The sequence below is a fragment of the Mesocricetus auratus genome, unplaced genomic scaffold (assembly GCF_017639785.1).
Source record: "Mesocricetus auratus isolate SY011 unplaced genomic scaffold, BCM_Maur_2.0 Super-Scaffold_100010, whole genome shotgun sequence".
NCBI classification, from domain to species: Eukaryota; Metazoa; Chordata; class Mammalia; order Rodentia; family Cricetidae; genus Mesocricetus; species Mesocricetus auratus.
The window spans coordinates 18,315,647-18,333,174 of NW_024429194.1; the positions used below are offsets into that span (position 1 = coordinate 18,315,647).

The window sequence follows — 17,528 nt, forward strand, 5'->3', positions numbered from 1 at the left end:
CAGCTTGTCGTGGGCTTGGGTGGTGTCTTAGTCAGTGTTTCTTTTGCTACAACAAAATGCCATAGCCAAAGGGCAAGCTGGGGAGGAGAGGACTTATTTGGTTTACACGTTCAGATCACAGTCCATCCTTGGAAGCAGTCAAGACAGGAACTCAAGCAGGGCTGGAACCTGCAGCTGATCCAGAGGCCAGGGAGGGGAGCTGCTTACTGGTTTACTTCCCCTGGCTTGCTCCGCCTGCTTTCTTGTAGAACCCAGGACCACCAGCCCAGGGATGGTACCACCCACATGGACTGGGCCCTCTCCCATTGATCACTAGTTGAGAAAATGCCTTACGACTGGATCTCATGAAGGCATTCCCTCAGCTTAGGCTTCTTCCTCTCTGATGACTCTAGCTTGTGTCACGTTGACCCAAAACTAAGCCAGTCCAGGTGGCATCAGCATGCTCAAGCTGAATTATGAACTCAGGATTGGTCCAGAACCTCGTTTCTCAGCAACCAGTTGCCTTCTCCATTCAGGAGTGATGCTCAGGTCAGGGTTCTGCACAGCCCACTGGTATTGCAGGACAGAGTCGGGAATATTGGCATGCATAGCAGTCTTCAAGGGCCTGGTCAAATAAAGCTTTTGAGGGCTAAAGTGACCACTGTGTGGACTTCCATCTACTATGCCTGAGGAGGGTCCCTTGTTGACATTCCCTGCCCTGCTCCTGCGTTCCAAAGCCCTGACAAAGGATTTGCACGCACTCCTGACAGAGGTTTAATTGTAAACCTCACAAAGAACCAGAGCAGAGCTTGGACCAGGCAGTCTTACAGTAGCCTTCAGGGTATTGGGTCCTAGGTAACTCCAGAAGACAGAGCAGGGCCATGTCCTGTGGTATGATCCAAAGGTATGAATCCAGAGCAGGGAGAAGGGGCAGAAGGAAACCTTTTGGACATGGTCGTATCAGAGCTTCTGAGTAAAACTCAGCTGGAAACTATGTATGCAGCTAGAGCCCAGAAGAGGAGCTGGCTGCAAGCCTGTTGTGGTGTTTGATCAGTGGGGTGTGGCAGGGAGCCTGAGTCAGGATTCCTGGAAAGAATGGATGTGCCTCCCATCCTGAGAAGCAGCAATGCTCACAGTGGACAGGTGGCCCAGTGGCACCGAGCATCAGGCCGAGGCGTGACCTCACAGGAGAAATTTGTGGATTCCAGGGTCTGGGAGAGGATGTAAGAGGGTCTTCCCAGGAGCTTTGCTTTGATGGGAGAGAGCAGACGGTGGTATCTGCTTAATGGAGGAATTCATGGATAAAAAGAAGACTCATCCACTGCCAGCCCACGAAAAGCAAATGACATATGATCTGCTCTGATTGGCCTTAGGTGCCTGCAAGAATCTCTTCCTGAATTCCAGCTTAAAAAACACAGCTGGCCAGGCCCACACCATAAAAATGAGATATCAGGTAGGCCCACACTAGAAACAGACATAATCAGGATTACTTTGTAAGCCTCATTCCAAGTCAGCCATTGCAAGGCTAGCCTCTGCAGCGGATGGATGAATAAGTGTGTAGTGGCATTGCCAGTGACAGGGTTCCCTGCAGAACCAGCTCCACATAGCTTTCATTGGGCTGTTGAAACCTATTGGAAGTGTGTCTTTCAGCCCACTCGGTTGTCAGGCAGGCCACCCTAGGCGCTGTTAGCAACTGCAGCACACTCTGCATTCCTCTCCCTAGCTTTGTTTCTCATAGAGCTTCGTGCCCACCACGCACACACGCTCGCACACATCTGTACTGCACTGACTGATTTCTACATATTATCTCTCTGCATTATATAATGTTGTGGGCAAGGTATTTTTCACTGATAGATTCCAGGTTTCCAGAAAGTAATTGGCACTTTCAAGATTGCTCCATAAGTAGCTTTAAATACAGGAATAACCTCACTGCTTTTGCTCCTATGGCTCTGCTGTAGTGTATGGGAGTGAGGACCACAGTACCTCCAGTATTTCTTTCTGTTCAAGGTTGCTTTGACTGCTCAGTACCTTTGTGTTCCAAGCTCAGTTTTCTGATTGTGTGAAGAGTGTGTCGTTGGAATTTAGACAGGGACTGCGTTAAGTGTATAGATGGAAACTAAATGTGGGAGGTCTGTCCATCTTCTAGGTTTTCCTTTAGTACTGTGTACTGTTCATTACAGAAGTATCCAACATCTCAAGTTTATATTCATTTTTGTTTTTGAACAGGCTTTTGAATAGAATTGGTTTTTTCTCAGCAAATTTGTTAATGCATATTTAAAAGTTTTGGTTTTTTGGTGGGGTTTTTTTGTTTTTTGTTTTTGTTTTGTTTTGGGTTTTTTTTTTTTTTTTTTGGTTTTTCGAGACAGGGTTTCTCTGTATAGTTTTGGAGGCTGTCCTGGCACTTGCTCTGTAGACCAGGCTAAAAGTATTGATTTTTGTGTTGATTTTTGTTTCCTGTTTTGATAATAGTGTTTGTCAGATCTAAGAATTTTTGGTAGTCTTTAGACTTTTTAAAGTATAGAATAGTATTGTAGGCACAGGGATAAATTTACTTTTTCCTTTGCTATTTGCATCTTATTTCTTTCTCTTTCTTGTTGCTCTGGCTAAGATTCCAAACACTGATTTGAGTGAGTGAGTGAGTGAGTGAGTGAGTGGTGGTGCCTGTATGGCTGTTGCGTATGGGCTTTGTTGTATTGCCGTTGTTACCCTACCATCCCAGCTTCTTCTGCATTTCTGTTAGGATGTGATGTTTAATTTTGCCAAAGTCTTTTTCCACATCTATTGAAATGACCATGTGATTTCCCATAGTTCTTTTTCTATGCTACATCACACTTTACTTATACTGTTTATTTATACTGAACCATCCTTAGTTGCATGAAATGGGTCTAACTTGGTTATGATATGTGATCTTTTAATGTGCTGTTGGACTGATTTGTACTCCCGGCCTCCCTTCCCCAGTATTTTGCATTCATGTTTGTTCATCAAGGAGATGTGCCTGCAATGTTACCCACTTGGGTATGAAGACAATATGGTACCCAGTTTTGGTATGAAGACAATATGGTGCTGGCACAAACAGACGTACACAACCATGGAGTGGGATGAACAGGCATTACACGTTTTTGTGCATGTGAAATCTTGAAACAGTAAGAACAGGATGTGACAGGGAAACTGTAAGGGAAGAGGAAGAAGGCACTGGCTCAGCCTTCAACCTTGGATGCCATATGAAACCCACAATTGATAAGCACTTGTTAGGACAGGGCTGGTGTTTTGAGATGTGTGGAGCTGCTTCCCTGTGCTCCCACCTTCCATCACTAGAACAGAGCCCTCATTCATGAAGTACTCTACGTGTGGCATTGCCAGAAAACGCTTACACATAGTTGTCTTCCTAGAAGACCCCAGCCTGGAGTGCAGACTCATCATAAGATCCCAAGTGTCCCAATGCAGTTTGATCCTTCCTCTATTCTGAAGGAGGACACATAGAAGCTTTGTCACTGAGGATGAGCCCCCTCTGTCCTGTGTCCTTTCTCTTGGGGACAAAGAGCATCTCACTGCTGAAAGGCCACCATATATCATCCATTCCAGATTTCATGTCAGCTTTCATGGGGAAATATTTTTCCAGAAAAGGGAAAGAAAAAGCAGTTGAGAAAGATTTCAGAGCAGCTGGCACAGGCAGAGAGCAGACATATGGCCAGCTCGGATGGCAGTTGGCCCCTGTCCTTTCTTTATGGACTCCTGCTGGAAGGGAGCCCTGGAATCCAAGGGTGGTCTGCTCAGCCACTGCACTGAGCAGTTCGCGTGGGAGGCAGGTCCAAGACACTGGCGAAGGAGCAATGCTGGCACAGCGACTGAGATGAAGAGTTATGGCTGGGGACTTTGGGTGTCACTGAGGCTGTCAGCACGGTGGGCATGCTGCACAAAACCGCATGTGGCCTAGGGCACCCTGAATATGCATAGTAAATTTAATCTGGAGGAAGTCTGGTACAAGGGAGGCCTAAGAGAGCTGAGGAACCAGGGTTCTGTAAGAACTTCCAGCTTTCTGGTGAACCTTGTGAGCGTGCACTGCTGACACACACCTTGTGAGCATGCACTGCTGACACACACCTTGTGAGCATGCACTGCTGATACACGCCTTGTGAGCGTTCACTGCTGACACACGCCTTGTGAGTGTGCACTGCTGACACACCTTGTGAGTGTGCACTGCTGACACACGCCTTGTGAGCATGCACTGCTGACACACGCCTTGTGAGCGTGCACTGCTGACACACCTTGTGAGCATGCACTGCTGACACACGCCTTGTGAGCGTGCACTGCTGACACACGCCTTGTGAGTGTGCACTGCTGACACGTGTCTTTTGAGCATGCACTGTTGGCACAGCCTTGCCCCAAAGCAGTGATCGGTGTGTGTTCTGGGTATGGTCTGAAGAGATGATACTGCATCTGTGCTGCAACCACAACCCTGTATCTCAGGATCTCTGTTCTGCCCTTGCTTCCCATCCACAAGGGGCCTTGAGCCCTGTCTTATTTAGGGTTTTATTACTGTGAAGAGACACCACAACCCCAGCAGCTCTTATAAAGGGAAAGCATTTAATTGGGGTGGCTTCCATTTCAGAGGTTTAGTCTGTTATCATCATGGTGACATGGTGGCCTGCAGGCAGTCGTGGTGCTGAAGAAATAGCCAAGTATTCTGCATCTTGACTTGTAGGCAGCATGAAATGTTCTGAGAGACACTGGGTGTGGCTTAAGCATATGTAAGACCTCAGAACCCACCCCCACAGTGACACACTTCCTCCAACAAGGCCACACCTACTCCAAGAAACCACGCCTCCTAAAAGTGCCCACTCCCTTTGGGGACTGTTTTCTTTCAAACCACGGCAGGCCCCATGCAACCAGACATCAGTCCCTGTTGGAAACATTGCCATCTGCTGGTGGGGGCACAAACTTAAACGCAGGTCCTCATGCTTATACATACTGCCCATTGAATCTTCTCCCCAGTCATTACATGTGCATATGTCTGCCTGCCTATCCTGTGGCACATACGGAGGTGAAAGGACAGCTTTGAGGAACTAGCCCTATTTCATCAAGGGGTTCCGGGGATTGAACTCAGGTTGTCGGTCTTACAGCAAGCACCTTTGTCCACTAAACCATCTTACCAACCCTCAGTTACTGGTTTCTCTGACTGACTCTCCATCTCATGAATTAGTGTGCTTAGATCTCAGGGCATGAGAACATGAGCACTGATGGTCTCTGTACCAGCTCCTAACAGATTATTGTCATTCAGAAAGGAGATGTGATTGGCGGGGGGGTGGCTGGATGGTTGTCTGCTGTGGTCAGTCAGCATAGACAGCTCGTGTGTCTGGAATCCCATGTATCCACCATATGATCTTGCCCATCTCTAGTCACTCATGCTTCCTGGGCTACTTTATCTGCTGTATCTCAGAAGTGCCTGTTGCTGTCTCCCACCATGGTGGACTTCCCATCTTAAGACTGTTTTTGAGTATCAAGCCATCCTGGGTTTTTTTTTGGGGGGGGGGGGGATGAACTGAAGCTCTGTCATTGCCATGCGGCCTTCTTTACATTCAGTCACAGTCAGCCCTCAGATCCCTGTGCTAAACATCTAGGTGCCACTCAGCCTTCTTTTGGCCAGCTGTGCCCCAGCAACCCTTGGTTTTGTCACTGGCTTCCGGCTGTCCTCCTAGATTCCGTGTGCATCTTTTGCTAAACAGCCCAAAGCTGGATTCTGTCTCTGTACCAGCCATCTGCTGTACATGGGACCTTGGTCACTTCCAACTCTCCTGATCACTTCCCCAGACTCATTCTGTCTGGCTTGTCCTGTAGCTCCCAACTTCCTTCCTTCCCATCTCTTGATGTGATCTGATGGAGGGTTCCCTAAACTCCCTGTGTTCCCAGTGCCCATTTGAAAGATGTTCAACAGGCATCCTCACTGGGCCAGCACCCTCAGCAGTGTCGGGAGGTGCCGTTCTCTCTGGTGAGCCAAGGCCAGGACCACAGTGGTCTCACTGGGATCTCCAAGGTAAACATATGACCCCTGTATATTTAAGAAACTGTTGTTCATTGGAACAACAGTTCCAGCTTAACTAGGTCTTGCATGTTTTTCTGCCAAACTGGCAGCCTAGTCCCAGCCCCTCCCAGGCTACATGTCTTTCACTTACTTAATTTCACTGACTGCACATTTTTGTCACTGTCATTTGTCACCCACATTGGTTGTGGGCCACATTGCATTTCTTCCCCTATTATTCCTCATTTCCTGCCTTCCTGCAGGACATTCTTACTGTGTCTAAGGAATATCCTGTGGGTTTTCTATAGGAAAGTGACAGTGTGAACAACACCCCACTTTGCTTTGGGGAGATGCCTTGTTCCACCCTGATTTGATGACATCTTCTCTGGCCATATAACCCAGGGTAGCCAGAGAGCCCTCTTAGCACACAGAGATAGCAAGCCGCCGCCCTTGCTGTTGGAGAGCTGTGCATGCCCCACCACCCTGGCTGGAGATGACCTGCTTTCCCTAGCAACCTGAAGGGTCTGAGTCTGCCTTTGATGTCTGTAGTTTGTTTCCACAGTACCTATAGGTTTCCAGTTTTGCTTTCCCTTCAGGGCTCTTCCCTGCCTGAACCTGGGACTTCCCAGCTCTGGAGAGTCCATAGTCATTTGTTGTGGGATATTTAATCACACTGTGAACTCTGAGACTGTTAATAAAGTTAACCCTGAATCATGGGACGAGCCAGCAACTAGCTGACTAGAATTAGCCTAAAGAAGCCAGGAATTTGGATAGAAAAGATGAAAAGGAAGGAGCAGGGGCGGGACTAGAATTCGGCGCTTCTTTTTGGTTTTGGGACAAGTGAAGAGCCGCATCTGCAGCCCAAACCAAGGTCACCTGATTGCTTGTCAGCTTCTCTGATCTAGCAGTTTTCACCCCCGCATTTGACTTCTGAGTCTTTGTTGGTCAGTAGAACGATAGAGACTTAGTTTAAACCTACATATTGCAGCCCTAGCAGAGCGAGGGCCACAGGACTGGAAGGCCCTCCAGGCCACAGCCAACAGAAAAACATCAGTTATTTCCTTCCTCCTATACCCACTCCATAGGAGCTGGGCCTCTCTCCTGAGCACTGTCTGGCTTGGGCTTGGGCTCTGCCTCACCGCTTCAGCTACAGCATCAGGGTTTGGACTTCCCAGCCTACCTCCTAACGTTCTGGTTGTTGCTGCTGCACTCTGGTCTAGAATGCTGGCTGGCTCCCCTTGTCATGGAAATCAGCTCTCCTCTGGTGACCACAGAACTCCAGGTGTGTCTGGATGTCTCCAGCACTACACGGGCCCTTCCTCTGTCCTACCCAGGATCTAGTGCTGTGCTGGGTCCTTCTGCACCCTTGGTCTCCTACCTATCCCACCTGACGATGCTTTTCATGGCTCTGGTGACCTCGGGAAGTTCTGGTCAAGATGTTTACATTGGTCAGTGTGAGCATGAAATGTCCCTTATGAACTTGTGTGTTTGACACTGTTGGGAAGTTGCATAACCTTGTGGCTGTAGGGCTGGCTCTAGGGGCATGGCTTGAGAGTCAGTCAGTTCTCTTCTCACCTGTGCTAACGCCTGATTGCGGGTGTGGGAGCCTGTGCGGCTGCTCGTGCCTTGCACACCTCCCACCAGGCTTTACTGAGCCCCCACGGCCTGAGCCAAGCAAGTCCTTCCTATCACAGCAGTGCGGAAGATACGTGTGATTTTTACTCATGGTGATGTCAGTGGCCTGACCATTGTCGGCACTGCACCTTGGGGCTGCACAGTGCTTATCCACCTCAGTTACCTCACCTCTACTTGAAGTCACCGCTTCCCTCCTGCTCCAGGCATGGGTAGAGAATCATTAAGTTCTATGTCTGGAATTATTAGCAGTTCTAGCAGGAATGTCTGTCTTCCCACACATACACTTGCTTACTTCTGTGTTTATGCTCAGGTTATAGTTTGGATGCTAACTCTGTGCTGTGTTACCTTAGTGCTCAGCCTGCCCCAATTGCAGCCACATTGACCTCTGTGCTCTCTGGTGTCCTTGTGGCTTGTCCTCAAACAGGTCCTAATTCTGACTTCACAGGGTGCTGTGAGCTTCTCCAGTCTTTCCCTGCCCAGCCTGACCTCAGCCATTGTCTCTTTTGTTGGTGAATGGCTTGAGGGTGCTGTTGGCCCCCCTTGCCCCAGGCTCCTGCTGGCCGTGTTGAATGATGTCTTCAGTTAGAAGGTCATGCTTCCTGGGGCATAATTGGCAGCACTCACATGCAGCCAGATTGGGATGGATGTCCCACAGAGGGCTGCAGTGACTTTGGCCAGAAGCCCTGGATCAGGAAGCCCAACAACTTTACATGGCAGCTGTCCAGTCAAGTTAATGCCAGGCAAACTCGGGGTGACTTTGTTTTATGGCTTCCACCCAGAGCTGAGGTATGTCCAGTCAAGTTAATGCCAGGCAAACTCGGGGTGACTTTGTTTTATGACTTCCACCCAGAGCTGAGGTATGGCCAGCTTCCCTTTAGGACTGGCTCTAGCTCTCTGGCTGGTCTAGGTCTGTCTGCATAGCTGTGGTTGCAGATACTCATTCTGCCCTGGGGCCCTGCTACTTACTTTATGCCTTGTTAGATGTTTCATCTGTGGGAGACCTACTCACTTCCCTCCATTCGCCTCCATCCTACACATGTGTGAGAAAAGATCAGAGACCTTGGGCATTACAGAAGCAGGTCATAGAAACTAACCATTCTTTCTCTGCTCTGACAATGACACCAAGCTGATATCCACTATGTAGCCTCCTCCTGAGCCTGACCTCCTAGGAACCCATGAATACAGTCCATTATACCCTAAGGAAGAAAACAAATACCAAGTCATGTTGGCTTTTTAGAGTTACTTTGTCTTCCCTACAAATTATTGTATCTCTGGGAGTAAGTGCTGTCTCTAGACACCATTACACATACATAGACTATATGCTGTCCATTGCCATCATAATATATCTGTCTCTCTTACAGCTTGAGCCTCTGCCAGAAAAGGTTCTGCAGCAGAGACCCAATGCCAATGCTGTCCACTCCATGGAGAAAGTGATGGACATCCACAGTAAGTGGCTGGCCAAGTGATCACAGGGACCCAGGCAGGAACACAGGCCTCTCCTTCCCTGACATTTGATGAGCTAGTAGAGTCCCTGCTCTACTGGGGTCCAAAGAATCTGGGCACCAATGGTCTCAGGTTACTTAGTTCAGATACCCTGAACCAGGGTGCCTTGGACCAGAGGTACCCAGAATGGGATAGAAGACATCTCCCATTCAAGCAGCAAGTCACAGGTCTAGGCAGCAGGCGTATAGCTAGGCACCCATGCAACACTCTGTCCCAGGTACACCTGCCACTCCTTGCCTGGGCTGTCTGATATGCCTCACATAGATAATGCATACCTGAAGGCTTCTCCTAGCTCCCTTTGGGCCGTTTAGTTCTGGCCTCAAAGCTGATGCCACTGATGCCCCTGATTCTCAAAAGCTGCTCAGACAGGGCACCCTGTGCTGGATCTGGGTGTGGCCTATCCCCAGCATCCACCAGGTTCCGGGAGGGAATCCGAGTCTAGGTGCCATCCAGTCTGCATGTGCCTGCTCCCAGAATTTCTGGTTGCCCACGGCAAGGCACAGTCCATGAATGTGGAGAACCAGGCACCACAACAGTCCCAACCCCATGTCCAGTGGCCTGTGCTACAGATAGGTGTGAGTTTGTCTCCAGGCAGCGCTCTTTAGAGAGGCACTCTTCAGGCTCAAGTGAAAGTCTTCATAGGGCCCCAGTGACCTGTGAGCCAAGCCAGCAACCTGCCGAGGTGGGAAAGTCACTGAGTGTTGTCCCTTCCCTCAGGCAAGTACTGGCGCTGCCTGCAGCGTTTGTCCTCCACCGTGGGGCACTCTCTGATTGAGGCCCAGAAGTGTGAGAACGAAGAAGCTGAGACGGTCACCGCCATGGCCTCACTGTCTGTAGGAGTAACGCCTGCTGAGAAGAGGTAAGCCTCTGCCCATGTCCTCCTAAGGCCTCCTGGGAACACCTGACAGACTCTTATGTGTGCACCCAGCCCTGTGCCAGGCTAGCCCTGAGTGGACAGGACAATTGGTGGACTTGCCCACCGACTCTACAAACTAAAACACCAGGGAAGAGCTTGAGCCTTGATGGGGCAGGGATCTCAACCACTCTGTGGGAAAGGGAGCCTGATTGCACAGGGCCTCACCTCACCCACCATGCACACTGCCCGGCCCCTTTCTCTCCACAGATCGGAGGAAGAGCCTATGGAGGAGGAACCACCACTGTAGCCCCGAAGCTGCTCTTCTCTCCTTCGTTTGTCTGTCTTGAAGCTCAGCCAAGAAACTTTCCCGTGTCACTCCTGCGTCCTGCCTCGGTGCTCTCTCTGAGTGCAAAGGGACACCAGGCGTGCAGCAGCAACGGGAGGCCTTTCTGCCGCCCTGGACCATAGGTCTGGAGACGCACACGAACACCAGGTGTGGCAGATCACATGGAACACAGGACAGCGCGCAACACAGGCACACAGACACGCGGAAGCCACGCACATGCTGGTGGGTCCCCCCGGGGAAGCCCGAGAAGGAAGAGGCCTGTGGCAACTTGGGCAGAGTTGCTGAATCGAGTTGACATGAGGAAAATGAAAATCAAAGATCTAATAATACAGAAAAAAACTTGATTAAAACTGGTGCTTAACATTTGATTCTTACCCACAATCCCACAGTCTCCGTGTAAACCACTCAACTCATCTTGTAGCTTTTTTTTTTAAGAGAGTTTTCTATGGCTCTGGCCTGCCTTGTGAACCTTAGTGGGGTGCTGTGGGGGTTCACAGCTTAGTGAGGGACAGAGTTGGAAGAAACTTTAAAGAAAAAAAACTGGACAGAACAGAAATGTGAGCCTGGGAGTGAGCTGGAGCTTCCTGAAGCCATCGGAAGATGCGAGTTTGTGCCTTTTTTTATTGCTCTGATGGATTTTTTTTGTGGCTGGGTTTTCTGAAGTCTGAGGAACAATGCCTTAAGAAAAAAAAAAAAAACCACCATGAATTGGTGTGACAGTGTCCTGTGGCTGGCTGAGCTGGTGACGCTGGCCTGGCATTACAAGAGTAGGTGCCAGCCACTGTCGCCAGGGGCCACAGTGCAGCCAGCCTTGCGTGGTTTGATCGCTGTTTAAGGAAGATGAGGTAGTTCCAAAAAGCAGCGAACACCGCCGGCAGTTTGAAGTCCAACACATTTTAAACGGATCCAAAGTGTTCTTTTCTCATCCGTCACGTAGCAGTCGAGCATCTCCATTGGTTGTGAAGCATGTCGTAGGCACACTGCAGTGTTACGATCGGAATGCTTTTCATTAAAAGCAGGTAGCATGAAGTATTGCTTAAATTTTAGGTATAAATAAATATATATATGTATAATATATATTCCACTGTATTCCAAGCTAAGAAACTTGATTCTTATGAGATCTTGATAAAATATTTATAATGCATTTATAGACAAAGTATATATAAATATATATAATAAATCCAGACCGCAGAGGTCCTGGCAGGTGAAAGACATGTGTGTTAGCTCTGAGGTGCTGAGGGCTGGGGTCTGGATTGAAGCCCAAGGAATTTTGAGCTCCAGATTGGCCGGCTTCCAGATCGCCAACATGTTCACCCCTGGGCAGCTTCCCCACCAGTTTGTACTTTAATTTTAATTCTTTTCTAACAAAGCCTCTGCCCTCTCCAAGCCTCCATGCACATATGTACCTGATGAGTTTTTATAGCAAAGGATATAAACTCGCTGTTGATTTTTGTATGAATTTTTCACAAAAGATCCTGAAGAAAACATTGTTTTGTGGATTTTACATTTTTTTCTCTTACCATTCAGCAGTTTTCTGAAGGTGGTAATGTCTAAAACTTTTTCTTTCTAAATTCTTACTTGTACATTTTTTTATAGCTCTGAAGGTTGTTTTTATGGTTTGGTTTTGTTTCTTTTTGTACAGCAGGCAGAGCTCTGCTGTGTGCAGGACCATTGCGGTCATGCTTGGTTTTAGAGAGACCCTCTCGGGAATGGATAGCAGGTCTGCATGGTGCCCTTGCCTTGTCTTTTCAAGCTCCACCCCGGAGCTGCACAGCCAGGGCCTTCTGTCCTGCAACACTAGTAGTATTACAAGGGCGGGCAGGCCCGTGAGTCATGAGGGCGGTCAGCATTAATGAGTGTGGACTTGTAACCACTCCATCAGGATAGAACTCCAGCTCTAGTTTCCCAAAGACCTTTTAAGCATGTCCACGGCGCCCGGCTCAGAGCCCGGCCCTGCACCTGTCCAGGGTTTCCACTGCGGACTCATAGCCTGGGCTCAGGCTGGAGCCACAGTCCTGAGTTTGGCCTGTGGCTGCTGAACCAAGGCCCTAGTCACTTGAGCCTGTAGGAGCACAGGGTCCTGAGGGACGGTCAGTCTTTGTCTTTGCTCTTTTTTTTTTTTTTCTATGACAACTGACTCTTTGTACTGCTAACTTCTTTTCTAGCACTTAAAGCCACCAATTTCATTCCAAAGTATGTGGAGTTCAGACTGGCAAAGGGAAGTTGAGATACTCAGAAGGAACACCCAGCTAAGTTTCTGAGTTAGGTGGCATTCACAGGGTAATGGGAACTGGGTCAGGCTTTTGACAAACAGGCTGAGCACGCAGTCTTGGACTTTTGGTCGCCGTGCTTCTGTGAGTGAATGCTAAGCTAAGACAGAGGGTAGAGAGGTCTTGTGACATGCCTGACTCCTTCCTCCCTGGGGCTACTGTGGCCCTTGGCAAAAGGAGCCAACGTGAAGGAGCCCATGTGGCCCTCCCCTGCTTGTGGCCCTGCGTGGTGGCAGAGGCCAGCTAGCTGCTCTTCTGGCCGCCTTGGCCGTCTTCTGCACGCCCTGCCACCTGCCCTCTTTGTGCCAGCCACGACTCGTGGGGAGGTACACATCATCTTACTTTTTCAGTGGCCAGGGTACTGTGAGAGGGACTCACTTTAGTCCCATTATGTCACCCTTTGATTTGGGCCTGGCCAGGGAGCCAGCTCACCCAGCCTCCCTGTGGCTCACCCAGCCTCCCTGTGAGCTAAAAGCATTACTTACCATGTAGCCTTTTTTTCCCCTCACAGTTATCACCCAGGGTGGAAGGAGGCCAGAAGGTCGGCCTTGACCTCCAGGGCAGGACCACAGCACTCCCCTGCCTGGACCTTGAACCTTCCACCTTCTCCCTTCCTTTGCAAAGGCCTTGGTGGGTGCTGGCAAGGGAGCCGGGAGCAAGCACTTTACATCCCTTTAAGGGAAGCCGGAAGACACCATGTCCTCAGGATGCTGGTGTTCGCTCACCATGGATCTTCCAGCTGCACCCTGAGAGTCCATGCCCCACCAGCAGGCGGCTGTTCCCAAGGCCACACCCACAGGGACATCCTGGGGCTCTGGCTTCCAAGGGCCGCTCTATCAAAGTGTTTCAGTTTTTCTTTCCTTTCAAATCTGTCCCCAAGAGGAAAGACCATTTTGCAGTGGTCTTCGCAGCACTGGTGATGGACTTGGTTGTGTTTCTTTCCGTCAGAACATTCCTTCTTCACTGGTCACAGCCGCGTGCTCATTCCATCCTTCTTTTTGTAGACTTTGGGCCCATGTATTTTATGGGCATTGATACATATATAAATATATAGATATAAATATATAAATATATTTTTTTAAGTTTCCTACATCTGGAGGTTGCATGGACGTACGCCGGCATGTCTTTATATTGTATACAGATTTTGCACGCCAAACTCGGCAGCTTTGGGGAAGGAGAAACAATGCCTTTCTTTCCCCTCTCATGATGTTTGCAGATGCAGAAAATTTTTTCTGTAAAACACAACAAAACCTTGAAGGAGAGGAGGGGGGAGTTTGAGTCTTATTGAACTTATTCTTAAGAAATTGTACTTTTTATTGTAAGAAAAATAAAAGGACTACTTACACATGTCTCATTAAGAAGTTGACCTAGCACCTTTGACAAACCGATAGAGAGTTGATTGTATCCATGTGCAAGCTCCATATTCAGACCCTACTGCCTGTCTCTCAAGCTGGCTGAGAGGGTTTTGTTTTGTTTTATTTGTTTCCTTTTCTCTCCCTGCACAGGGCCAGGTGCACCTTACCTGCTGTCCCCAGCCTCTGGTTGAGAACCTGGGGTTCGGATGAGTTCCCATCTCAGCACAACTGTGTTGATGGGTTCATTCCTTCTGGAAGGCACGGGGCTGGGGTTCCACATTGTGCAGTCCAGGCCTTTGTAAGCCCTGGGTCTAAGTGATACTTGGCTCTGGAGGAAATCATTTCTCCCTCTCAAGGGTCCGGGCGTACTCTGCACCCGGCCTTGATGGCCTCAGTGGCTTCACATTGATCAAAGTCTCCTATGGAAAGAAAAGAATGCAGACAGGCCCTGTTCTGGGGGTGTGCACCCCCCTGAGGAGGCACCATTTTCCAGTCTGTAAGAATGTTAAACATGCTGTCTCTATGTGTGCACAGGAGGCTGAGCTCACTCAGCAGAGCTCACTACAGGAGTGTGGTCGAACCCGTAGAAGCGCTGCGACGCGATGCTGTCTGGGCTCCGCAGCCACGGCCACCTTCTCTCTGTGACAGCCTGTGTTCTCTTTGGTTGTCTGGACCTCCCCTCAGCGGCGCTTTCTCCTCTTGGCGGGGTTGGAGGTCATGTTTGGTTTTCTCATTCTTGTTTCATTTTGTGTGGTGGGTTTCACTGACCGGAGGTGTCCTCTGGCGGTCACCTCTCTCCACCTCCCAGGTCCAGGGTTTGTACCACATCACACACTTGTCACTCTTGTGGTGTAAATAAAGACTGCGTTTAATTGCCCTCCCATCTCTGCTTGTGCTCTCTCCTTCAGCGTGTGTGGGCCGGGACCCTGGGGACCGACTCCTGTGCCCAGGGGAATCATTGGGACCCATTACCTGGACTTCTGTCTTAGGGTTTTCTATAGCTGTGAAGAGACACGAAGACCACGGCAACTCTTTCAAAGAAAACATTTAATTGAGGGGGCAACTTACAGTTTCAGAGGTTCACTCCATTGTCATCATGACTAGGAGCATGGCAGCCCACAGGCAGTCCTGGTGCTGGCTACAACTTGACCAGAAGGCAGCAGGAAGTGGACTAACTGTCACACTGAAGAAAGCTTAAGCAAGAGACCTCAGAGTCCACCCCCACAGTGGCACACTTCCTTCAAAAAGGCGCCACACCTAATAGCGCCACTCCCTTTGGGGGTCATTTTCTGTCAAACTGCATTCCACTCCCTGGCCCCCAAAGGCTTATAGCCATATCATAATGCAAAAACTGCATTCAGTCCAACTTCAAAAGCCCCCACAGACTCTTCTGAGACACATGGCAATTTCTTAACTGTAAGCCCCCTGTAAAAATCAAAAAGCATACTTCCAACATATAATGGCACAGGATATACATTACCATTCCAAAATGCAGGAAAGGGAGCATAGTGAGGAAATACTGAACCAAAGTGAGACTGAAAATTAGCTGGGCAAACTCCAAACTGCAGCTCCATGTCTGATGTCAAACTGTTCTTCAGATCTCCAACTCTGTTCGGCTTTGTTGACCTCAACACACGTCTTTCTCTTGGCTGGTTCCACTCCCTGTTAGCAGCTACCCTAGGCAGGTGTCCCACGACTCTAATATCTTGGGTTCTTCAAGGCAATCCAGGCTTCAGTTTCACATTTCATAAAATGCCCTCTGTACTAGACCTGCATCCAGAGACACCCCCGACACATACCTGTCCTCAGTTGCTTTACTCTATAACTTTTTTTTTTTTGGTTTTTTTTGAGACAGGGTTTCTCTGTGGCTTTGGAGCCTGTCCTGGAACTCGCTTGGTAGACCAGACTTGGTCTTGAACTCACAGAGATCCGCCTGCCTCTGCCTCCCAAGTGCTGGGATTAAAGGCGTGCGCCACCACCGCCCGGCTATAACTCCTTTATTCTTAGTTCTAAACCCAGAACCACATGGCTTATGCTGCTATGTTCTGCTGCTTGCTTGGGCTGGAACATGGTCCCCTTATTACGTCTTCACCAGCTTTCTGTTCTCTGTCACTGTCTAAATTTGGCTATCCTTGGACTTGCTCTGTAGACCAGGCTGGCCTCAAGCTCAGAGACCCACCAGCCTCTGCTTTCCCAGTACTGGAATCGAAGGTGTGTCCCATCACACCCAGCTCTGAAGTCCCTTTATTTCCTTTTCACAAGTGGGAAACTTAGCTGGGTGGGATCTTGCCCTGAGGTCACCACTCCCTTTATTCCAAATTTAGCTCTATTCCACTTCCTGGTGCTCTTTTTCTCTGCAAATTTTTGATTTTGTAATTTACCCTGCGCAGCTTTCTCCTTTTCACTATAAATCTTCTTTTGAGTTACTACTAATATCCACATGGCAGCGTCTATACTAGGCTGTTTTGAGATTTTTTTTTTTCTGCCAGTGGAAAATCTAAAACTCTTCACTTTAGCCTCAGGAAGACTCTGGAAAATGGCAAAAGGCTTCTACTTCCTTCACCAAAATATCACAGGAGCAATCTCTAGGCAGCATACTTAACTCTGGACCTCTTGAGTGAACCCCTGACAACTCAGATAGCTCTTAGTACCACTGTCTTCCATGCTTCTATTAGAATGGCCCATTAAGCAGTGCTTTAAAGTACTCCACTGCTTTCATAACCTAAAGTACCAAAGTCCAAATTCCTCCAAATACACACATGGTCAGGTCTATCAGCAATACCCAACTCCTGGTACCAACTTCTGCCATAGTTAAGGTTTTTATTGCTGTGAAGAGACACCATGACCATGGCAACTCTAATAAAGAAAACCTTTAATCAGGGCTCGCTTACAGTTTCAGAGGTTCACTTCATTATCATGGGGGCCTGCAGGCAGATGTGCTGGAGCTGAGGGTCCTACAACTTGCAGGCAACAGATGGTATTTCCTCATGCTTTGCCTGAAAGTAGAGTCCAGTGTGGTCTCCTCATTCCAATTCCCAGTCATTTAAAGCATTTTGCTATTACCTCCCCTGAAGTTGTTTGCAGGCAGTGGTGATGTGAGCCAGCCTCACTGAACGAGGCCCAGAACTGGTATGCAAGCTGCCAGTTCCCACCACTAACAAGATGGAGCTGGGTACCTCATCTCCCTCCTGGAGTACACAAGGGGTCCCTCTGCACAGTGGCTGAGCTACTCCCACCTGGTCACCTGCGGAGTTTGGTTTCCAGAGGAGCATTGTCTACTATCATGTTAATATCAGCTGGTCATATAAAATGAATGTCTTTACTGTAATTTCAGTTTACATGTCACAGTGTGTCAGCACGGACATGCTGTGAAGCAAAACACTGGGTCCGGATACCCCCGGCCTGAGATCTGCTAAGGCTGTGTCAGCCTTCTCTGAAGCCTGGCTAGGGTTGTCCTCCCATACACTCCTGGGGTCAGCAGACCTCCTTTCCCGACTCACACACAGCCTAGCCTGGCCACCCACAGCAAGCAACCTGGGAGAGGGCATCCCTGCGCAAAAGATTAGGG

At 49.0% G+C, this 17,528-nt stretch overlaps 1 protein-coding gene across 9 annotated transcripts in view; it reads left to right on the forward strand.

The window, feature by feature from the left end:
- Positions 1-14,843, forward strand: part of Hdac4 (histone deacetylase 4) — a 247,844-nt gene extending 233,001 nt beyond the window's left edge. For all 9 annotated transcript variants that reach the window (XM_040753010.1, XM_013122142.3, XM_040753013.1 and 6 more), the window contains 3 exons: positions 8,992-9,076; positions 9,851-9,992; positions 10,257-14,843. In XM_040753010.1, the coding sequence (XP_040608944.1) occupies positions 8,992-9,076; positions 9,851-9,992; positions 10,257-10,296 (267 nt within the window). In that variant the 3' untranslated portion in view covers positions 10,297-14,843. The remainder of the gene's footprint in view (positions 1-8,991; positions 9,077-9,850; positions 9,993-10,256) is intronic.
- Positions 14,844-17,528: the final 2,685 nt, after the last annotated feature.